We start from the raw sequence: 25,204 nt of genomic DNA on the forward strand, positions 1-25,204 counted from the left end.
ACTGGGAACTTGGTGCCTGAGGGATATTCCTATTTTTCAGCTAACAAGTCTGATACTTGCTGACATGTTCATAATTTCCTTTTCTCTGTCCTCGTATCACAAGCCCTTTCTTTTCCCTCCCCTCCCTCTTCTCACCCTCTCCTCACCCTTCTTTCCCATCACCATTTAAGCATCTCATATAAGAAAAAAGAAAGAAAGAGAGAATGAAACCTCCTAAGAGCTCTTGCCCATCTCTGGCTACTGCTTTTCATCCTCCCACCTACAGGGTAACATTTGCTGCTGTCTCTGCTTTTCCGCTCTTCAAACCATGTCCATCATGGTTGCACGTCTGTCTCCTCAGAGAGATGATTCTCCTTGCTTTCACCAAAGATTTTCACAACCTCCAATGGAACGAGCCTCCTTCTTGTCTTACTGGACTGCTCAGCGGTACGTTACCCTGCTAGTCCCTTTTCCTTGTGACTCCTCTTCTCTGCCTCTTCCATCTACCTTCAAATGTCTACTCTCCTCTCCTATATTTTACAGTCTCACCCCTAGATTCATTTTCTTTTCTTCTCTCTAGTGGCTTCATCCTAATATGTGGCTTATATTACCATCTATGTTCTAAAGACAAAAGCATTAACTTTCAGTTCACACTCCTCAGTGGGCTCTAACACAAACTTCAAACATTTTCTACTTATATTTCTCAAAGGCCCCTTAATTACCAGCTTATGATCTTTGTTCCCATAATCCCACTCCACTTTCTCCCCCAAATTAGCTCTCTTCTTGTCAAAAGTAGTTTTCTACTTGCTATTCTTTCTGCCAGTAGTATTTTGTCCCCTAATCTTCCCATGATGGACTCCTTTTCATTTATAACTCTTTCGGATCACACATGCATACATAACCACCTAGCCACATTCCCTATATAAGTTATTCTGTTTTAGGGGTACCTGGGTGGCTCAGTCAGTTAAGCATCTGACTCGTGATTTCAGCTCAGACCATGATCACCATGGGTATAAGATCAAGCCCCTTGTTAGACTGCATGCTCAGCGGGGAGTTTGCTTGAGATTCTCTCCCTTCCTCTTCGTCTGACCCTCCCCCAACACATGCAAACTCCTGCTAGTTCTCTTTCTCTAAAATAAATAAAACTTAAAAAAAAAAACTTTAATAAATTATTCTGTTTTAATAATTGTACTACATTTCTCATTATGCAGTTTTTCTTGTTGATTTATGGTTTCTCTCCTCCTATGAAAACATTACCCATTTTTATCTATCTTGATTCCCATTTATCTCCAGAATATAGTATATAATAGGTACTTCATTAATGCTCCTTGAATGAATAAAGAAATCGCTCAAGCCACAATCCTAAATTATCCTTGAGATCTTCCTTTCTTTTCCTATCATAACCAAACCAAGTATCTACCTTTTAACTTAAATATTTATCAGATCTCTATCTTCCTCCTCCCTCTCTAATGCCATCCATGATATCTGTGCATTTAGTCCTACTCTTCAAATCTATCCTCTTTTCAGGATTCCAAGGTATCTTCTTAGAAAACAAATATGGTCATGATCCTGCCCTGCTTAAATTTTTTCAATAGTTCCCCATTTTTCTTAAGAAAGTCATCAAAAATCTTATACTACTAGGTGTAATTATTTAGCCCTCACCATTCTTTCCATACTCATCTAGTACCCTTTTATTCTGGTATTAAAAAATGCCAGGGTCCTTCCTCCCACTGCCATCATGATAACCAATTGATTCCTATGATAATGGGGTTTGGCATTAATAGATTAAGAGATACCCAGGTGATTAGAATGTGTAGTCAGTACTGAAAACCATGTCTTGCCCTTTTATTTGACTTATTTTAGGTATTATCCATTTTTAAATTTCAAAGATTATTTTTTTAATTTCACTTCTTCCCTTCCTCTAGTGTTCCCTCACCGTCCAGACTAGATCACTGCCCTTAAAATAAATCTTTCTAGGATTACTTTTTTTGGGGGGGGGAGGGGTCACTTATCACAGATTGAAATTATGAAAGACTGACTCCTATGTAGTGTAAATTTAATGAAAGTCTACTTACTGACTGGATCCCCAGTAGCTTGAATAGTATGTGATAAGATTATTTGCTGAATTAATAAATAATTGGAGATATGTAAGCAAAATAACTAACAATATTATAATTGGATGTATGTATAAATTGCACTGGGAACAGATGAGGAAATGATTGATTACATGGAGGAGAAATCATGGGGAAATAAAATCTTATCACAAGACTGAGTTCATAAGATTTTGTAATAAATACTTGTTGGTTGAATTACTCTAGTGATATGGATATTCTGGGTTAAAATTCCCAGAAAAAAAACAAAAAAGGGAAACACAATTAAAGGAGTCAATAGAAGTTGAGACCAGAACTCAACTTGATCAATTCTATAGCACTAGACAGTGTGTGAATAAATCCTTACCTTGTAAAGAGTCAAGCCATTGTAATGTTATTTTATATATATTTTAAAAGCGTTAATAAATATAAATACTTCAGTTTTCTAGGGCATCCTCAAATTATAATTCAGTATATCCTTATGTGTTTCTTAGAAAACTAACAACAGGAGCTGTCCCGTGAGAAAAAAGGGGAGGAGGCTCCCATATCATATGTAAGTACCTGTGAGCACTCTATTTAACTGACATTGATTAGCAAATTACTTAGATATTTAATCAAAGAAATCATCAACAATTTTCACCTTGTCTGTCCCATTTTTTAGAAAAGTAGTTGAATCACACTTGTAGTAATTTAGAGGCCCCTCAAAAACTTAATTTAAAAATTGTCTTTGAATAAGGGAATGGCTAATTAAATCCCCAAGTTGTAACACTATACACCTTACAAAAAAGATGAGCTGGATCAAAATATAATGGCAATTTAAGATATTCATAGTACATTGTTAAATGACAGACTGGAGTAGTAGACTAGTATGTATAAAATGACTATTTTTTTTTCTAAAAAATGTATACATTTTATATATACATAGAAAATATCTTGAGGGACTCCTAGCAGAATAAAATCAAGGTATTAATAGGGCTATTAATAAAGAAAAGGACATGATTTGGGAGATAGTAGATGTAAACTTTGACTTCTTACTTTGTACATTTTTATACTTTAAGTTTTTCACATTAAGATTTTTTTCTTTTGTAATATGATAATTATGTGTTTAATGGATGTTTTTTAGGACTTTAGGGGCTTAACTAAAATGGCAAGAGATTTTTGATAAAAAGGAGTATGAAAGATATGTTTTTGATAAAAGGAGTATGAAAGATATGTTTCTATCTCCTTTCTCTTTATCTACTATTTTTTTAATGGACATTGATAGTTTTATTGTTTCAGTAGAAAAAAATAACATCCTTTAAAGAACACTTTAAAACAATCATTCAAGGAAAAAAAGTTGTCAGAGATAAAGAAGGCCATCTCATAATGATAAAGGAGCCAATTCTCCAAGAAGACAATAACAACTTTTAATGTGTATGCACCTCATAAGAATGTCAAACTGTGTGAGGCAAAACTGACAGAACTGCAAGGAGAAACAAATGAATCCACTGTCACAGATGGAGACTTCAACAATCCTCTATCAGAATTAGACAAACCCAACAGGCAGAAAACCAGTAAGAAAATCATTGAACACGGGGTGCCTGGGTGGCTCAGTGGGTTAAAGCCTCTGCCTTCAGCTCAGGTCATGATCGCAGGGTCCTGGGATGGAGCCCCACATCTGGCTCTCTGCTCGGCAGGGAGCCTGCTACCCCCCCACCGTCTCAAATAAATAAATAAAATCTTAAAAAAAAATCGTTGAACTCACAAACACCATTGATCAAGTAGATACAATTGACATCTATAAATTACTACATTTACAGCAGAATACACATTTTCTCAAACTCACATGGACCATTCAAGAAGATAAACTATATTCTAGGCCATAGAACGTATCTTAACAAATTTAAAAGAGTAGAGATCATGTTACAATGTCTGCTTTCAGACCACAATGGAATTAAACTAAAATCAATAACAAAAAGATAACTGGAAAATCTCAAAATATATGTAGATTAAATAACACACTTCCAAATGACACATAGGACAAAGATGAAATCTCCAGAGGAAAAAATATTTTCCTGCTATGTGCAAGTGTAAACACAATTTATCAGTATTTAAACTATCTAAAATTTAAATACAGTGAAAGTTGTGCTTAGGGGTAAATTTATAGCATTGACTGCATGTAAAAAAAAAAGAAGGAAGATTTAAAGCCAATAATCTCAGTTTCTACCTTAAGAAACTAAAAAAAAAGAGGAAATTAAAATCAAAATAAGTAGAAAAAAAGAACAAGAATTTAGAGCATATCATATCATAACATTATGTCAACAATACTTCAATAAAAAAGAATTAGTGGATAAACCAGTAAAATTTGAAACAGAAAAAAAAAACAACAGAAAAATTGGTGAAATATTTGTTCTCTGACCAGATCAATAAATCATTAAGCCTCTAGACAGCTTACTAAGAAAAATAGAGAAGACACAAATTATCAGTATCAGAAATGAAAGAGGGGACTTGACTACAGAGCCCACGGAAATTAAAAGGTTAATAAAGGAATATTATGGTTCACTCTATGCTCACATATGATAACCTAGATGAAATGGGCCAGTTTCTTTAAAGACACAATCTGCCAAAATTCACATACAAAAAGTAGACAATCTGAATGGGTCTGTATCTATTAAAGAAGAAACGGAATCATTAATTAATAACTTTCCAAAAGAAAAAAGCACCAGGCCCAGATAGGTACACTGATGGTTTCTACCAAGCAGAGAAATTGTGCCACTTTCCTATAATGTCTTTCAGAGTACACAAGTGGAGGGGAAACATCCTAACTCATTCTATGAGGCCAGCACTACACTATTATTAAAATCATACAAAGGCACTCCAAGAAAACAAAAAACAAAAAACTACAGACCGATATCTGTCATGAACATACACACAAAAATTTTTAACAAAATATTAGGAAATAGAATCTAACAATGTCTAAAAAGGATTATATACCACAACCAATTGGGATCTATCTTAAGTATGCAAGGCCGTTTCAATATCTGAAAATCAACTAATGTGATCCATCATATCAACAGGCTGAAAAGGAAAAATCATATGATCATATTAATAGATGCATAAAAAGCATTTGACAAAATTCAATATCCATTCATGATAAAAACTAAGTAAACTAGCAATAGAGTTGAACTTACTCAACTTGATAAAGAATAGTTATAAAACACCTACAGTTAACATACTTAATGGTAAGAAACTAGAAGCTTTCCTACTAAGATCAGGAAAAAGGCACCTGTTTACTCCTTTTCAACATTATACTGGAAGTACTAGTGAATACAGTGTGATAGAAAAAGAACAAAAATGGTACACAGACTCAGGAGGAATAAAGAAAACTCTTTTGTTCTCAGATGACATAGTTAGATGACAGAGACATGTAAAAATTTCAAACAAATCAACAATAACAACAAAAACAAATCCTGGAACCAATAAATAATTACAACAGGAATTTTGAAGATGGAAGGTTAATATATACAAGTTATTGCTTTCTTTCAGCAATGAACAATGGAATTTGAAAGTAAAAACACAATACCATTTACCTTAGTACCACAAAGATCTAATTACTTAGGTATAAATCTAAAGAAAACATGTACAATATCTATATGAGGACAACTATAAAATTCTATTTAATGAGGTCAAAGAACTAAATAAGTGGAGAGAGATTTCATGTTCATGGATAGGAAGACGATATTGTCAAGATGTCAGTTCTTCTCAACTTGATCTATAGATTTGTGCCATGCCAATCAAAATTTCGGCAAGTTATTTTGTGGATACTGACAAAGATTATGGAGAAGAAAAAGACACAGAATAGTGAACACGATTTTGAAGGAGGATAACATATTTGGAGGACTGATGCTACCTGACTTCAAGACTCACTAAATAACTACAGTAGTGGAATTAGTGAATAAGTACGCAAATAGAAAAATGGAACAGTATGGTGAGCCTAGAAATAGACCCACATAAATATCTACTTGACTTATGAAAGCCAGGTAATCTTTTGCAGAGAATCAAAGGTCAAACAATGGAGCAAAAACCATTTTTTAAACACATGATGCTGGAACAACTGGACATCCACATGCAAAAGCTATCTAAATAAATCTAGACACAGTCCTTACACCCTTCATGAAAATTAGCTAAAAATAGATCAAGACCTATATATAAAATGAAAAACTATGTAACTCTTAAAAGACAAAATAAGAGAAAATTTATATGACCTTGGGTATGAGGATGCTTTTTAAAATATAATACCAGGCTGAGCCTGGTGGTGGGTATTAAGGAGGGCACGTACTGCAAGGAGCACTGGGTGTTGCACATAAACACTGAATCTTGGAACACTGCATCAAAAACGAATGATGTATTTTATGGTGACTAACAAGACAATAAAAAAAGATTAAAAAATTAAAAAAATAAATTTAAAAAAATAAAATAAAACACCAAGAATACAGTCCATGAAAAAAATTGATAAGTTGGACTTGCTTAAAATTAAAAACTTCTGCTCTGTGAAAGACAATGTCAAAAGAAATGAGAGTTATGGATATTGGTGAGTGCTGTGAAGTGTGTAAACCTGGCGATTCACAGACCTATGCACTAGGGCTAATAATACATTATGTGTTTATAAAAAAATAAAAATATTTTTTAAAAAAAGAAAGGCGAAAACAAGCAACAGACTGAAAAAAATGTTTGCAACAGACACATCTGATAAAGAACTGTTATTCGAAAATATATAAAGAATTCTTAAAACTTAACAATAAGAAAACAAACAGCTGAAAGGCCTTAACAGATACCTCACTAAACAAGATATATAGATGACAAATAAGCACATGAAAAGATGCTATACATCATACGTCAGGAAAATGCAAATTAAAAAAATGAGCAACCACTATCTACTATCCTACTAGAATGACCATTATTCAGAATACTGGCAGCAGCAAGTGCTGGTGCGGACTTGGAGCAATGGGAACTCTCATTCATTGCTGGTGGGAATGAATGTAAAATGGCACAGCCATTTGGGAAGACGGTGTGAGGGTTTCTCACAAAAATGAACATGCTTTTACCATATGATCCAGCAATCCACTCCTTGGTATTTACCCAAAGTTGAAAACTTACGTCCACACAAAAACCTGCACAAGGATGTTTAAAGAAGCTTTTTTCATAACTGTCAAAGCCTAGAAACCACCAAGAGGTCCTTCAGTAGGTGAATGAAGAAACACACTGTGGTACATCTATATTATGGAAAAGTATTCAGCACTAAAATGAAAATATCTATAAAGCCATGAAAAGACATGGAGCAACCTTAAGTACATATGACTCAGTGGAAGACATCAAGCCTGAAAAGGCTACAAATTGTATGATTCCACTATAAGACATTCTGGAAAAGGTAAAACTATGGAGACGGTAAGAAGATCAGTGGTTGCTGGGAGCTGAGGGTGGCAGAGAGAGGCACAGGCAAAACACACAGGATTTTTAGGACAGTGAAAATACTTTGCATTATACCATAGGGTAGATACATGTTATTCATGTTATTGTACATTTGCCCAAACCCATATCATGTACAACGTCAAGAGTGAACACTATTGGACTACGGGTGATAATAATGAGCCCATGTAGGTTCATTAATCCTAACAAAGGTATCACTCTGGTACAGGGATCTTGATGATGGGAGAAAATCTGTGGGAGCAGGCGCTCTATGGGGAATCTCTGTACCTTCTTCTCAGTTTTGCCATCCTAAAATGGCCCTAAAAAAAATAAGGTCTGAAATAAAAATAAAAGCATTAGAAAAAAAAAAAGATTGAGGAGGAACTCATTTACAGTTCCAATATTGAAACCCAGACATTAACGGCTTGGCACTCTTTCAGCATCCTTCTTTTCGTTGGTTTTATACTTTATATAGGTATAATGATTTCTTTTTCAATTTGTGAAATTGTAAAAATAGTTATGCCCTTTGAAAAATATTTAAATTTACGAAAATGTGTAAGTAAAAAAGGAATACACATTTAAATGGGACCGTACATACGTATTTCTTTTACATTTGGGAGAAAATAACTATGCATTTTATAGAAACATGTGCTATACACTTCCCATGCTAAAATATAAGAGATTATATCCCTTCTAGCCCATTATGCCATAAAACAAGTGTTATTAAAGCACCTACTTCCTTTTCCAACATCAGGCCTTCTGCTCGGAGGTTCTTTTCAAATGTGTTTCTTTTGTCATATTGTATATTTGACTTCCTGTAAACCAGGATGTAATCAATCCGTTTTTTGCCATCTTTAAATAGAAGTCCACTGGATGCTATGTAATTCATGTCATTCTGCAAATAAAACAATGCTTATTAATAGTGTAGGTTAGACAAGCACACACATTTTGGTTTCAGTCACTTTGGTTTGGATACAGGCAATCCAAAAGCAAAGAAAAAAATGTGTTGTTTTACATTCCAGTTATAAGACATGGAAAGATGATTAAAGAAAGTTGCAATCTATAATAGGAGACAAGCTAACAAGTGATGTTCCAGAATTTGAAATTACACAGTCTCATACCAGAAACTGGTTGTCTGATGTTGGCATCAGAATGTGTATGTTTTATTCAATAAGGTCCTATAAAAATAATATCAGCTAGCATATGTTGCATATTTATTCAACATCAGTCTCAGGCATAAGTGCTTTACATGTGTGATCTTATTTAATACTTACAACTCTCATTTCAAAAATAAAGGCACGAAGTCTTAACATAAGTACTGAAGCCAACATAGCTTCTAATACTAAATAATATTCAGAATAGATACTATTTTCTAAAGCTGTGTTCAACAACACTAAACCAAACAATAATTCCTGAGCGGCTTGCTCCCCAAATACTTGTTCACAGGATATAAATCCGTGAGCCAACTGAAAGAGCTCACTTACCAAGACTAATCACTTGCTCATCAAAATTGCTTTAAGGCCCTCCCCTTGCTGCACCCATCCACCCACACTATTTTTTTATAAACTGGCCAATTTTCCACCAAATTCTTGCCTTGTAAGACTCATCGGACCTGACAGCTGAGGCGCCTGAGTGATCCGCCACATTACAAATGACATCACATAACATCTCTCCCCGAGACCCTTAGCCCACTTTCCCCAGTCTATTTTTCTTGGCACTTACTAACTTCTACCATGTTATATAACACTAAACAATATATTATCTGTTGTTTGCTGTCTGCCTTGTCCTACTAGAGTAAAAACTGTATCAAGGTAAGGGTTTTTTTTTTTCATCATTTTGCCTCAGAGTATTCCAGGCATCTAATCTAGAATCAGATACATAGTAGGCTTCAATAAGTATTTGTGGGAGGAACAAAGGAAGGCAGGAAATATCCATAATCCTGTGTATCCAGGTAAGGCTGACCTCAAGGATATAAGGCCAAGAAGAAATCGTGTTTTCATTTCTCATCCTCTCCCTTCCAATACTTAAAACAAATAAAATTATTACAGGTTAAGATAATCGCAAAATTACAGCAGAACTGCAATAGGCATGGTGTGCCCTTTGCTTTATACCCACTTCGTTTATGACCCACTGTCTCCAGACATCTTTGTATTAATTTAAACAAGGACTGGGTTAAAACAAAATCATATACAAATTTTCTTCTACATTTTCCTTTGCTTGAAGTATACCATCCACTCCAGTCCATTATTAAGGGTCATCTGAGTCTTATGGTACTAATAACATTTAATCTCAGGTGAAGGCAAAAGTCCTTCAGTGAGAAGACCTAGAAGTAAATGAATAGTTGGTAGGAAAAATAAAAGAAAATAAGATAGTTTTTTATTTCATTTTACGTGCTTTCCATATTTTTAATTTTTTTAAGATTTTATTTATTTTAGAGAGAATGAAACAATTGCAAGGGAGAGGGATCACAGAGGCAGAAGGAGAAGCAGACTCGCCGCTGAGCAGAGATCCTGATGCGGGGCTGGATCCCAGGACCTGAGATCATGACCCAACAGGAGGCAGATGCCCAAATGATCAGGCCACCCAGGCGTCGCCGTGCTTTTCATATTTAAAAGCAGCATGGCCTGAAAGTGGAACCCTGTCAGATACTGTTACCCATTGTTCTAAGTCTAAGCAAAACAAATGTTCAACTCTCCCAGAGAAACAGCTGCATTACTCTCAAATAAAATCAATATTTTTTTGTTGTTTTTACAATAAGTGACGTTAGACATTATTCACAGCTTTTGTTCCTGAGTGAATGTGTTCTCAGTCAAACTATATTAACTAGAATTCTAATTTATTATCTAATTATTCTATGACTTCTAAATTATTAGTGATGAGTTTACCAGGCCAAATGAAAAATAGTGATCAGAATGGTAATAGATAAGCATGGAGAAATTTGGAAATCTCTTCTGAATCTTGTTTAAAAAATGTTGTATAGGGGTGCCTGGGTGGTTCTGTCGGTTAAGACTCTGGCTCTTTATTTCGACTCAGGTCATGCTTTCAAGGTCTTGAGATCAAGCCTTGCATTAGGCTGCAGGCTCAGCATGGTGTCTGCTTATTCTCTCTTTTCCTCTCCTGCCCCTGCCGCCCTGTGCTCTCTCTCTCAATCCATCTAAAAAATAAAAATAAATAAAAAATAAGTCTTTTAAAAAATTGTATAGGTTCTATATAATTCTAAGGCTATAGGCATTATATTTTATTTTAATAGATATATGGCAAACATTAACCAATATATTGATTAACCATGTTCAAACCTTAAAAAGCAGAACTGGCAGGAAATTCATTCCATATATCATTGTATCTAGACACCAAAAGAACAACTTCTTTAATTGCTTGATATAATAATGTTCGTTCAAACATGAAATCAAGACTCATCTCTTAAATTATGTAGAATAGTGAAATGTCTTTCAATTACAATATAGATGCATTTAATTTAGAAACAATTTTCATGTTTATGAATCCCAGAAGACAGAATAAAACTAGTTTTGCTCAGAATAGCTGGGATGCTGATCATCCATCAGGTACCTTATCTTTTAACAGTTCTGAAAACAACTTAATTATTTAATGCATTACAAACCACAAAGCTCAGGTACTTTCCTTAAAGCTGGCCTCTCTAAAGAATATCTTGACAATATGCATGTTACAGCTCATGCTGAGAAAGAATCCTTTGCAAAGATTTTAGCACATTTTCAAGTAGCAACAGAAGTCTGTCTATTTGCATGAAAATGCATTTTAGGGTATTTTTCAAATAAAATTATGGTAGTAACTGCCTGTCTGTGAGATGCATATATTTTTCAGTATTTGTTCTTTTCAAGCTAACAAGAACTTATTGAACACCTAATATATGCTAGGTATCGTGTTAAACCTGGGGGATAAATGTAAGAGGACACAGAAGACTTTCAGGAAATTTAGCATACATCTGGAGTGGTAGGCATGTAGATGTTTAGTTACAATGCTATCTAACATGTGCAGGAGTAGAGGCCTGAGCTATGGAGTTGAAGAACGTCAGGGTGTATGCGAGGAAGATGGATTAACACGTGCCAGGAGCCAGTAAGGGTCATGTTGTCTTGGTGAATTTATCATGGTCCTCTGTCAGGCAGATATGAAATTAGGTCAGGTCATTAATCTGCGAGTGATTGTTGACCGATTACATGGTTACCATACTTTTGAGTTAGTATAATTCAGTATGATATGCTGGTTTCGGTACTGGTATCTGTATCAGACAGATTAGGGTTTTAATTAATTGTGTTCTTAGGTAACTTAATCTCACCTCTCAGCTTCAATTCACACAGCTTTTCAGGGAAGATAACAGTATTATCAACATGGTACGATTATTGTTATGACTAAATGAGGTAATGCACACAGGCTACTCTCAATGTTGTCTGACCTTTTGAGATTAAAAAAAAGTCAGCTATTATCACAAAAAATAAGGTAAAATATGTATGCAATGTATTAATTTGTTTTGGGATCTGTCTTGTTTTCTGATTATCCTAATGACTCCTTCTAATTTTTTGGAAAATTATCTTCTTCAGGACAAAAACAGATAGAAACATAGATAAGTAATCCAAAGGATGTTGGTGTGGATATAGAATCAGAGCAAAGGAAAGCAGATATCCTTTGCATATACTTGTGAAACAGCATTTATAAAACAAAAAGTGCAATAAACAAATGCATAACAGTGAATTATTACAAGAAAAATACCTGTATAATTACTACCTAAGTCAAGAAACAGAACCCCCCATCTCCTTCAGAAGCCCCCTTACATCATCCTTCTTAGTTGTGATGTCTTCCCTCTTCATGCCCCTCCCTAGAAGGTAGTCATAATCCTATTGTTTATGAAACTAATTTCTTGCCTTTCCTTAGTTTTATTATCAAGGGGCATATCCTTAAACACTATATTTTAGTTCTGTCTCTTTTCGAACTTTGTGTAAATGCAAATATAAAATGAATAAACTTTTTTGTCTGGCTTCTTTCCTGTTACATTATGGGTGTGCAATACATCTCTAATTTTCTTGCATTTGTAGTTTGTCTTTTTTCACTGTTATATTATTGTATAAATACAAAAAAAAAACTTATTTATGCTTTCTCTTAACAACTGCTATTCAGGCTGTTTCCAGTCTCGGCTATTAAAAATAAAGCTATAATAAACATTCATGTGTATATCTTGCAATACACATGTGCATACATTTCTATCAGTATATACCTAGGAGAAAAATCGTTGATTCACAAGAAAAATTTGCTTTCAACTCCTCAGTATGCCACACAACTCAGAATGGAGCCCATGTGTACAGAGTCTAATGCAATTTCTGATGTCTTTTAAGATTTTATGGAACATGGATGGTTTTGAATCTTCTTGATTATTGAGTCCTGGTCTTAGTAAGTTACTAAGTAACTTAGTAAGTTACTGGTCTCTACTAAGTTACTTTTGCTTAAAAATGGACTTGTTTTGCCATACTATGTGGCATGAAAACCTATAGTATGCATAGGTTTCAAGTGCTGTCAATATCTACTCCCACCTCCTATAGTCCTTTTATCCAAATTTTGCTATTCAGAATGCAATCAGTTATTGTCATGCCCTCTTCCTGGGTATTTCTGTTTCTGTTTGGATTTAGAGAGAGAGAGAGAGGTAGAGGCACATGTGGGCAAGGCATGACTCTGGCTCAGAAAATTGGTGTTTTTAAGGGCAGTGGATGCTTAGTTTCCTTTGCTGTGTGGCCCTTGCAGTCCAACATTTCAGACCAATGATGGGCCAGGCTAGCCCAACTCTCCACTGTGATTTGGGTAGCCATCAGGCTGGTTTCAGTTCTTAAGGCCAAGTGTTTGTATTTCATGCTTGTGTTTCTTAATCTTTTCCAAAACTTCAAATAATGAAAATCTTTTTCATTACTTTTTAGCAGTGGTGTTTGTTTTTGTGTTTCTGTATCATTTTTTGGCAATCATTAATGAGAAATTCAGAAATGACTGTATTGATGTTTATAGTCTGATGCCATGTTTTACTCAGAAGTTCTAGCTTTCTGCTCCTTAATCAGAGAAAAATCCAAACATCCTTAGTATGTAACTATAATTTAGTTTGGAGTTAAAACCATTCCTTACAATAGCTCTTATTGTTAACCTTACCCATTATGGAGGGAAAAAAAGGTTTTAATATTTTTTTCATTTCAGACAAATGAGAAACGGTTTTGTCAAAAAGTTCACATATTTACAACAATAAAAGCAACCCCTGTTCAAATAAACTAACAGAAAATACACATGCACTGTAGTTCAAGAGAAATCCTGCACAAGAGTAGAAATTTACTAAGTGCTGCTGAATTAATAAAAATTCTGGTTTTTCTGTCATAGAAATTTTTTATTTTAAAATGGTACTTACGGGAGAAGAATGTTTTAATTTTCTAAGTGTCCTCAGGGACACAAAGCGTATTAATACATATATATCTTTTAACACACCTAGCTTAACTAAAAATGTTTCAGAAATGTAATTACTATGCAAATTTTCCTATGCAAATCATCTTTAATCATGAGTCTTAAGAATCCCAAAAAAGCACACTTCATTGCTATACAGGCGTGGCCTTCACTGTGGAGAAGACCCTGGCCAGGCTGATTGCTTCCTTAACAGAAAGTCAACCCTAATTCTCGTCCCCATCATCTTTAGAAATCTGAAACTCTGATACTTTTATCAGATGGTAGATTGTATTCTAGCTCCTATTACACCTGGTAGAGAAATCTATTTAAGAAAACAATAACTAACAAAGTAATATCTAAAGAAATAATAAATACTAACATAAGATAAGCAGAAACCAAGCACTCTTCTACATACCTTGCATATATTCACACATTTCATGCTCATAAAAACTGAGAGATAAGTGCTTTTTTCCCCCCCATTTCATAGATGCTGAAATTGAGGCAGACTTTGAAATAGACGGAAAGGTCTTATGTTAGCCAAAGAGCAAGTTTATCCCATCTGGGATTTCCATAGCAATTCCTTTCATCTTCCTTTTACTTGACACCAAGTGGGTGTGCAAGCTGTGTCATTCTGAGCAGCTCCCAGATTAAGAGATGAGGTTTTGGAGAAGCAGGGCAGAGCCTCTTCTCTCTCACTTATGCTTCTTGGGTATACAGGGAAGAAGCAACCCCCCCTGGCCTAGAGGCAGGTGCAGAAGGATTCTGCAGCCTCATCTGCTCACAGGATATGTAACAGGTGGGCCAAAGCTGTTTGCTCCAAATGGTAGCTCCCAAATGGCAGCTTCCAAATGGCATATCTATATCTAATCACAGAAACAAAACAGTAACCAAGCATATTCCAGACATTTCAGACCTTACTCCAATCTTGATGTAGATCTGCTTCTTGAGTTTTACTCTCCCGGGTAGACTTACAGGGGAAGAAACACACTTGGGAAGGGGTAGGAGTAAACATGTCCATTCTTCTTCTTGCTCGGTTATCTTCATAGCAGCCAAAGTTTTGTGGTTTGTTTTCAAATCATATTAAGGTTTTTTGTTGTTGTTGTTTTGTTTTTTGTTTTTTCCAGCTTCATAAATGACCACGTTGCCAAGTGAAAGAAGCCAGGTCTGGGAACTCTACATACTGTACAATACAATATGACATTCTGGAAAAGGCAAGACTATGGAGACAGTAAAAAGATCAGTGGTTGCCAAGGACAGGAGAGAGGGAGGGCTGAAGAGGCAGAGCACAGAGGATTTTCAGGGCAGTGAAACTACTCTAAGTGATACTATAATGTTGGATACATGTTATTATACACTTGTTCTAAGGCATAGAATGTACCACACCAAGTGTGAACTGTAATGTAAACTATGGACTCTGGGTGATTATCACATGTTAATGCAGGTTCAGCAACTGTAATAAATCTCCCACTCTGGTTTGGGATGTTGATAATGGGAGAGGCTGTGCATGTGTGGGGGTGGGAGTATACGGGAAATCTTTTCCTTCTGCTCAATTTTTCTGTGAACCTTAAACTATTCTAAAAAATAAAAGTATTTTTAAAGAGTTTTTTTTTTTAATTTATTTATTTGTTAGACAGAGATCACAAGTAGGCAGAGACAGGCAGAGAAAGAGGAGGGAGCAGACTCCCTGCTGAGCAGAAAACCCAATGTGGGGCTCCATCCCAGGACCCTGGAATCGTGATCCGAGCTGAAGGCAGAGGCTTTAACCCACTGAGCCACCCAGGTGCCCCAGAAAATAAAAGTATTTTTAATAAACTTTTTTTAAAAGTTTTTTTAAAGACTAAGTTATGTCATATATCTTACCAGCTACCTTGTATCTCTTATTGTCACGTTCCTAGCAATACTAGTTAAATACACATGTTGAAGAGCAGAAAGATGTCTTGAGGTCAAAGTCCATTCTTATAATAAGGCCAGAGGGCTCTATTTCTTTTCATTTAGCACTGTGATCCTTTTTCTCTAATAAAACAATGTACTCATATTTATTTGTATAAAGCATTTATTACATATCTACTATGTGCTAAGAACTCTTGTAGCTCTGAGAATATAGTAATAAATGGAGTAAAGTGAGATTGTACCCTGTAAGGTCCGATATGGTAAAAAAAAAAAAAAAAATGAATACAAGACGTAATTCCGATGATAACAAGTAAAATGCAAAAATAGGTTTGGTGCATTGTAGAAACATCAATAAAGGTCATTTTAGATTATTAAAAAGAAAAGCAAGCTGTTTTCTTTTAGTGGATAAAAGTAAAAATTGGATTTGCAGTTAGAGCATTCAAGTTACAGAGAGAGTCAAATTTCTCTTCCTAATAATATCAACAGTTCACACAGGTGTAGTGAAGTGAAAATTAAGTATGGCAATGTGCAGAAGAAAGATGGTCTCTTGTCCATTTTAACATCCAATCGTTGAGGGACACCTGGGTGGCTCAGTCAGTTAAATGTCTGCCTTGGGCTCAGATTGTGATCCCAGGGTCCTGAGATGGAGCCCTGTGTTGGGTTCTTTGCTCAGTGGGGAGCCTGCTTCTCCCTCTGCCTGCTGCTCTGCCTACTTGTACTCTCTCTCTCCCTCTGCATCCAACAAATAAATAAAATCTTTTAAAAATTAATATCGTTTTAAAAATCCTATCATTGAATGTATACATAGGACACTCTAAATACATGCTTAATGACATGATGCATAAATGACAGAAGTAAAAAAATGTAAAATATTACAGACATGCTTCTTATTACTCTTATTATTATGTGATGTTATTAAGTAGGGATATAGAGGAGAGAGAGGAAATTCTAAAGAGGAAGCCCTCTGTGCACAAAAAAAAAAAAGGAGGGGGAGGTTTTAGAAAGATAGCTTATTAAAGTAAAGTGATTAATGAGATTAGGTCATTGTAATTTTTGTTAGACTAAATACTTGGTATTGTGCCCATAGAGCATCTTGTCAACTTAATTTTTATTGAATTAATTCAATTAATGTTTACAAGTTGGGCAAAAATCATTTACTCAAAACTTCAAATCTGTTTCTGTCAGTCAGAAAGAGCATCTTGTTGGTTTTATTTGCCTGGCCTGCTGGCAAGCTCCTGCTGGTAGATCTGAGTTAGAGAATTGTTGGTTTGCTTCATTAATGGTACACCAAACATTCACTGATGAGGTTGCATTCTAATGTATCAGATTAGCATATTTTACGGTATTAGTTATCTATTGTTGCATAAGAAGCGTTCCACAAATTTAGGAGCTTAAACCGATGCAGATACATCACTTCCATTTCTGTAAGTCAGGAGTTCAGGCGTAGCTTAGCTGGGTCTTTTGCGTAGAGGACACAAAGCTGCAACCAAGGCAGGGGTCTGTGTGGAGCTTTACTCTTATCTTAAGGCCTGACTGGGGAGAATCCACTTCCACCATAACTCAGATTCTTGGCAGAAGTCATTTTCTTGTGGCCAAGGAATGAGTGTCTGACTTCCTGCTGGCTGTTAGCTGGAGGCCAACCGCTGCTCCCAGAAGCTTCCTACAGTTCTTGACATGTGGGCTTTCCCAATAGGGCTGAGACTTAAATCAAAAAGAAGAGTCTCCAGAGTGAATCTGACAGCAAGACAGCTTTATACAATGTAACAGGTCAGGGAAGTGATATCTCATCCCCTTTGCTTTACTCCGGTGTTTGGAAGCAAGTCATAGGGAAGAGGATGATGCAAGAGTGTAAATCCCTGGAGGGAGAGATCATTTAGGCCATCCTAGAGTCTGGCCATCAAAGTAAGATTAATAAATTAGGTCAAAATTAAAGAACTTATTTAAGGGGCGCCTGGGTGGCTCAGCTGTTAAGCGTCTGCCTTCAGTTCAGGTCATGATCCCAGGGTCCTGGGATCAAGCCCCACATGGGGCCCCTGCTCTCCGGGAAGCCTGCTTTTCCCACTCCCACTCCTCCTGCTTGTGTTCCTCTCTCATTGTGTCTTTCTCTGTCAAATAAATGAATAAAAATCTTTTTTAAAAGGACTTATTTAAAAGATTAAAAGTTGACTTTAAAAAGAAATCATGAAATACTGTACTAGGGAAAGAAGGCTACAGTCTCACTTACCAAACTTCCCCATAGGATAATTAGGGGATAACCTATCAGTTTGGAAACAGCCACAACAGAGGATATAAAAAAAAGAAAATGGAAGGAAATAAAAGAATCTGGGTTTACTCATAGTTCTGTTCCCTACTTTCATGGCTGTAGACAATTGGTGTTTCCTCTCTCAATCCCTACCATGAATAAAAGCGTGGGTGCTATGACAAATAAAGGCCCTTTGTAGCTTTGACTTGTTTTCTAAGTCCTCTAGGGGTTTTTCAACTAACTCCAGGTAGGGATTTTTTTTTCTGTACAAAATGATACATAAATATTGGGCAGTTGAATTCATTCCTTAAAGTACTTCAAAGTTCTTTTCAGAAAAAAATTATAAATGACAATTGAGATCTGTTTGACTTCAACTGAGTAAGAACCTTTGATATGATGAAGGAGAAAATAGGAGACAGGGAGACAGGTGTTCTCTTATTCCAAAATGAAAAGCAGTCTGATCTAGCTCAATGTTATCAAATTTCCTAAGTTGACTAGAATACAAAGCACATACTTTGGGATGTGGCACTCTTTTTGACCACGAAATAAAGCATAAAGGGGAAAACACAGAGATGTAAAGTACTCCCAGTAAAAATCTAGCTCCAAGTTTCAGAAGTAGGACATAAAAATAGAAAATCAGGGTTGTGATTCCAGTATTATGGCAAACAACATAATTTCAAAACCCTGATGTCATATAATATTTAGAAATGATAGATAACATAAAACATGCATCTATTCAAATTCTAGAGGAATCAGCAGGAACGTATGTATAACTTTAGTTTCCAAGTAGAAAAAAAAAATATGTAGAAAACTTTAACATGTGCTGACAAGTTAATAGTGTGGCTGTTCTGGATGAAGATGTAGAAATCAATTTAAAAAATAACAAAAATAATGGAAACAAACACTGATAAATTTTAAAATAAAACTTCTAAATAACTAATAAGCTAAGGAAAATTCAGTAAAGCTAGTAAAGGAAGTGAAGATATAGTTGCTTTGGTAAATAATGCTGATTCAGATAAATCAGATATCGGTGTAAAAAAGTTATTCATACTTTATACTATATTCAAACATCAATTTTAGTTCAGAAATAAACCCATAAATTTATGATCAATTGACCTTCAACAGCACCAAGGCCAGTCAATGGGAAAAATGTTCTTTTCAACAAATGGTGCTTAGGGCAACTGTATATCCATTTGCAAAAGAGGTGGGATCCCTGTCTTAAACCATACACAAAAATTAACTCAAAATTGACCATAGATCTTAATGTAATGAAGAAAAGTATACAATTATTAGTCTAAACCATATGAATAAATATGTGGGGCCTTGAGTTAGGTAATGATTTTTAAGTACAACATCAGCATAAATAGGAGTATATCAAAATTAAATACTTTGTGCTCCAAAAAATATGCCATTAAGAAATTAAAAAGGTTGGGGGGGTGGTGCCTGGGTGGCTCAGTCAGTTGAGCAGTCCACTCTTGATTTGGTTTCAGGTCTTGATCTCTGGATCATGAGATGGAGCCCCATGTGGGGTTCCATGCTTAGCAGGGTTTTGCTTTTCTCCCTCTCTCTCGCCCCATGCCCCTTCCCCGCTTGTGCGCTCATTCTCTCTCTCTCTCTCTCTCTTGCTCTCTTTCTCTCTCAAATAAATAAATAAATCTTAAAAAACAAAGAAAGTGAAAATGCAAACCACAGAATGGGAATAATATTCTTAAAATATGTCTGATAAGGGACTTATATTCACAATATATAAAAAGCAATAGAAACATAAATAACCCGGCTAAAAATGGATATAGGATCTGAATACAGATTTCTCCAAAGAAGATATACAAATGGCCAACAGTTCTATTCCCTAAATGAAAATATTAGGGAAATGCAAATCAAAACCACAGTGAAACACGACTTCTCACCTATTATGATGGTTATAATCAAAATGACCAACATTAAACCAGAAATGGGAACCCTTGTCTGGTGGGGATGTAAAATAGTTAATAAGCTTTGGGAAACAGTTCAGCAATTACTTACAATGTTAAACATAGAGTTACCAAATCATCAGTTTTACTCCCAGGTTATACCCAGGAGAATAAATCCACACAAAAACTTGTGTGTGTGTGTGTGTGTGTGTGTGTGTGTATATATATATTCATAGCAACATTATTCATAATAGTAAAACAGAAAAAGCAATGCAATGTCTACATGATAAACATGTAAATAAAATGTGATAATGTGTAATATCCATATAATGGAATATTATTTGGCATTAAAAATGAATTAAATATTGACACATGTTACAACACAGATGAACCTTGATAATATACAAAGTAGAGGAAGCTAGACACAAAAGACCATTATTATATGATTCCACTTATATGAAATTCTATAGTAGACAAATAAATACAGAATATATGTTAATCATTTCCTAGGGTTGGAGGAGTAAGTGGAATGGAAAGTAACTGCTAATGGGTACAGGGGTTTTTTTGGGAGGTACAGGTTTTCTTTAAAAAATATTTTAAAATGGATATTACAGTGATGGTTGCACAAGCCTGTAAGTATACTAAAATCATTGAATTGTACACTTTAAATGGGCAATGTATGTATGGTATGTGAATTTTATCTCAATAAAGCTCTAAAAATCAATTACAGATGGATTATTGATTTTAAAATGCACAAGAATATATATATATATCTTCTAAAAGCTGACATAAGAACTCACAGTAGGTGAATGTTTCTTAAACAGGACTCAAAAAAAAAAGATACATAAATTTGCCTATACTACATGTTAAAGTGTTTGTTCATCACAGCAAGACTGGTATTGTGAAAATGCTCACTATCTCACATTCACTATAAAGTTGGTCTCTAAATGAAAGTCTGAATATGGTTTTGTATACACGTATGCACTTAATGAGCTAATCTTTATATTATATGGAAGATCAAAGTGTATTTGATAGGAAAATCTTGAAAAAGAACTAGGTAAGTGGGCATGTCTTTTAAAATGCTAATATTTGTTACAATTCTATAGTAATTAAGGCAGCAGGGTATTCATGCTGGAAGAGACAATCTAAGAAACAAAATACAGATCCTACAAAAAGACCTACATACAGAGAACTGAGATGGAATTACAAATACATGTACTTTTCCTGGATAGGTAGATGAGTCATTTAGTGGCACTAAAAAAGTCTTTTTTTTACATACATACAAAAAAAAAAAAAGTTAAAAGACAAATGTGAAAAGCAAAATTTTAAAACTTTCACAATAAACTATAGACTATTTTGATGATTTTAGTAGACAAGTAGTTTTATGTGTTTGTTTTTTGCATTAAAAAAAGCCTCTAGGTCCTTATATAAGATAAAGCTATGATTAGTAAGCCTACCTTCAAATAAAGCCTTTGTACATTAAAAGATCATAAAGAATGTGATAAGGTAAGCTTTCATTAGAAGATATTTTTCATGACTACAACCAATAAAGGAATAGTCTCCAGGATATATAAATAACTTCTTTAAATCAGTAAGAAAAGATAAATAATCCAACAGAAAACCAGTGATGCTATTAATAGGTATTTAACAAAAGAAGAAACATTATTGCATTATCTGGAACAGAAGATTGGAAACATAAAACGTCTCATCAACCAGGATTGAATAAACAAACTGTGGTGATACATTAATGCCATTCTTTGCGTAGGCACAGGATGGGATATGATGTATCTGCTCAAATAGCTCTTAAAGAGGAGCTCTTGAACTTTCAAAAAAGCAGTACGAAATACATTATCTATTTCTTCAGAGTTTAAAAACCTGAAAAGCAATACTTATTATTGTCCCAGGATAGACAGATAGATAGATATCATAGGTGATAAAAGTACAAAAATATTCATAAGAAAGCTAATCACCAAAATCATAAGAATGGTTACACTGAGACAAATTGAGGAAAAGGATCAGGAAGTATTACGTGGAAGTCTTCAATTTTGTCTGTGATAATTACTTGGAAACAGTTCCGGCAAATAATTCAGATCCAGTAAAGCTCAGTGTTCAATATAGCTTGTTATAGCTAAATATGGTCTAATAATACAGTTTTCAATATTGAAATATTGAAATATTCCTAATGATAATAATTCAAAAGATCAGCATTGCTGTTGACCCTTGTAATCAACAGCTTGGGATTATATATTTGTTTAGCAGTTAAAATCTTACTTATAACTTGACCCTCAGTTTCCTCACCTGTCTAATGGGAACAATGACAATCTTGCATGCCTATTTCAAGAATTAAATGCATGAAACACTCTATGACACTCAAAATGACACACACTATAGTTATTATAATCAAAGACCTTTAAACAATAAAACTTCAATTTTAATCATGGTAGCTAAACCGCACACCCCCTTCTGTCAACTATACTTGTGCCTACATTATCATTTTTTAAATGAAGTATGGTAAAATAAGCTTATCAGAGATATTAAACTGAATGTATTTGATCGTTCAGAAGGAATCGTTCAGAAGGAATTCCATGAGGTCTGTTAAAAAGAAAACCACAGGCCCAAGATGGCATCACTTAGGTTAAGGTCCCAAGTCAGTAAACAAAGACTTATTACCTAACTTAACTGCTGTTTAACCCAACATTGCACACACATCCCTCCTCCCCAAGAATTAACCCTTTACTAGTCAACATGGGAATTTCCTGGTCAGTACTAGGTAATTTACTAATAGACCCCTTTCATTCCCCTTAGGAAGGTGACCTTGCCTAAAACAATGGATTCTTTGCTAATGATTTCCTTCTGTTCTGTTCTTTCTCTACCTTTAAAAACCTTTCTTTTCTGTAGTCCTCTGAAGCTGTCCTCTACTTGCTAGAGGGGATGCTACCTGATTCCTAAACAGATTAATAAAGCCAATTAAGAACTTCAGAATGTAGTTGTTTTTTTGTTATATAACAGGTCTCAGGGGCATCATTAGGAACAGATGATCACCTCAGAGTTCATATGCTGAAGAGATGTGAGCACTGTCAAGTCTCCTGTCAGCCACCTACAACAACTTAACACATAAACTCTGTTTAAATCCAGCCTGAAGTTATTCTGTACTTCTGGCAGAGATCATTTGGAAATTAAAAAAAAAACAAATGCAAAACCACTTAAGAATTTACTGAAAGCGTGAGAATGAAGATTTTTAGACTAAAAGATCAAATTTTAAATGCAAAATAAAATCAAATACCATTTTATAATAAAAGAGTTTGAGGAAATTAACTTTGTAGAGAGTTTGAAAAAAATCAGTAACATCAACACATTTCTTGCTATCCTGAATTCTATATTCTCCCTTACACAGCTCTTTATTTTAAATTTTTTAAAAAAATTATTAATATTTTTTTAGTAATCTCTACACCCAACATGGTGCTTGAACTCACAACCCCAAGATCAAGAGTGATCCTGAGCCAGCCAGGAGCCCCAGAGCTCTTAAAACAAAACAAAAAAAGGGTGTTCATAATGAAGGATAACTTGATTTCCAACATGAGTTTAGGAAAGTGATTTAAAATATTGGTAATCTCACAAACCCAGCGGAAATATTTTTAAAATTTTTAAAAATGCTGAACTACTTCTAATTATTGGGATTAGTCCTTCCTATGAAAACAAACAAACATTATGCAAAGCAGAGCCTTAAAAATTATCAAGGAATTCACAAGATAGTGAGGAGTTGCTAGGTCAATTCAGAACAGAGTAGAAATCAGAAATGGCGAGGTAAACTGCATACCTGAGCACATAGGTCACTTCTACCCTCAAGGACATTTGTAGATCCTGCAAATGTAGGCTTTTGTATTAGCATTTTCCTGTGTATGGTTGCCAGGGGTACACAGGTGAATAAACCAATCAGCCTAGTTTTTCCAAGATATTTTTAGGACATGTCAGAGTAAATGTACCTAAAATATTAAGATATTCTCTCCTTTTGGCTCTGGATTCATAATAGATGAAAGGCATAACAGATACCTAAAAGGAATGGGAAGCTCAATACAGAAAAGCCCAATTTTAACTGGGCAGGTTGAATTTACTTGCAGTTTTGAAATGCGAAAAAAAAAATGTCAAGTCAAAATATAGAACAGGGTAAAAAATATCTCTGAACCACGGTAGTGGCCCAGAACGTTATCCTGGTGAAAGCCTCCTGTTTCACTTGAAAATTTAACTTGAAATGGCAGACCTACTGATCAGGGTATCAGATTTTTTTGGCACTGAATAAATGGTTAGTATCATCATTGGTGTCCTTGACCATACGTGGAAATTAGGAAAACTCATGTAATGCTCCAAAGCAAACTATCCTATTATTCAGTGTTAACTGAATTACATTCGCTAAGAAGGCGTTGGATAAAATCTCCCATAACCTTCACACCAAGGTGGATTTGATCTGATGAGAAGTGTATTGGCTTCTGCAGAAGAGATGAGACTTGTGTTCCTTACATTTGCAGAAAATTATTTCTCATGACCCAGCAGTCCACTGTTCGTCTTTCCTTCTCCTTAAAAGCTCTATCAATAAGACAAGAATCTCTTGAGACCAAGCAAGCAGAAAACAGATTATCAAACAACTGATTTTGCTAACATCATAAAGCAGATGACCTTTTCACGTTGGCTACAAATCTATTGAGCAAAAATAAATCAGGTCATGTTGGAAACTTTGGAAAGTTGGCATTGAAAACATATCATAGAATATTAATGCCTATTTTGCCATGAGCTTAGTTCTTTCCAGCCCCAGAGCTACTCTTGCTGGATATTTAAAGAGACAGAAAGACGAATTCTATGGTCCCCATGAGTTTCATTTAAAATTATGGTCCTGGCTGTTTGTACTTGTACAGGCTTCTCCAGTGTTGGTAGGTTAGCTTCTTAAGCTCTAGAAGGACAGGTCAAGATAAAACCAATGGTTTTTTAATCCTTCTTTGGTAATAGGCAGTATCCCAAGAAAAATACACATACTTACATATTTGTACAACCATGCATATAATAATTTCAGAGAGTTCATAGATGCCCTGGGCTCATGTGTGGGCCCCCTTAGAGCTCTCTGGACACCAGGCAAAGAACTGGGTCAGGTGCCTTTGTCCATTAATCTCCCTTAGCCGGCCTTGTCAGAAAAAAGTTGAATCTCTTAAAGCAAAGCC

The 25,204-nt window shown here is 35.0% G+C and overlaps 1 protein-coding gene across 2 annotated transcripts in view; it reads right to left on the reverse strand.

The window, feature by feature from the left end:
- The window catches only part of LOC111149717 (anoctamin 3), a 445,297-nt gene that overhangs the window by 153,426 nt on the left and 266,667 nt on the right, over positions 1 to 25,204 (reverse strand). For both annotated transcript variants that reach the window (XM_022506952.1, XM_022506953.1), the window contains one exon: positions 8,251 to 8,409. In XM_022506952.1, coding sequence (XP_022362660.1) covers positions 8,251 to 8,409 — 159 coding nt within the window. The remainder of the gene's footprint in view (positions 1 to 8,250; positions 8,410 to 25,204) is intronic.

This window comes from Enhydra lutris, unplaced genomic scaffold (genome assembly GCF_002288905.1).
Source record: "Enhydra lutris kenyoni isolate GAN:26980312 unplaced genomic scaffold, ASM228890v2 scaffoldscaffold22, whole genome shotgun sequence".
Taxonomy (NCBI): Eukaryota; Metazoa; Chordata; class Mammalia; order Carnivora; family Mustelidae; genus Enhydra; species Enhydra lutris.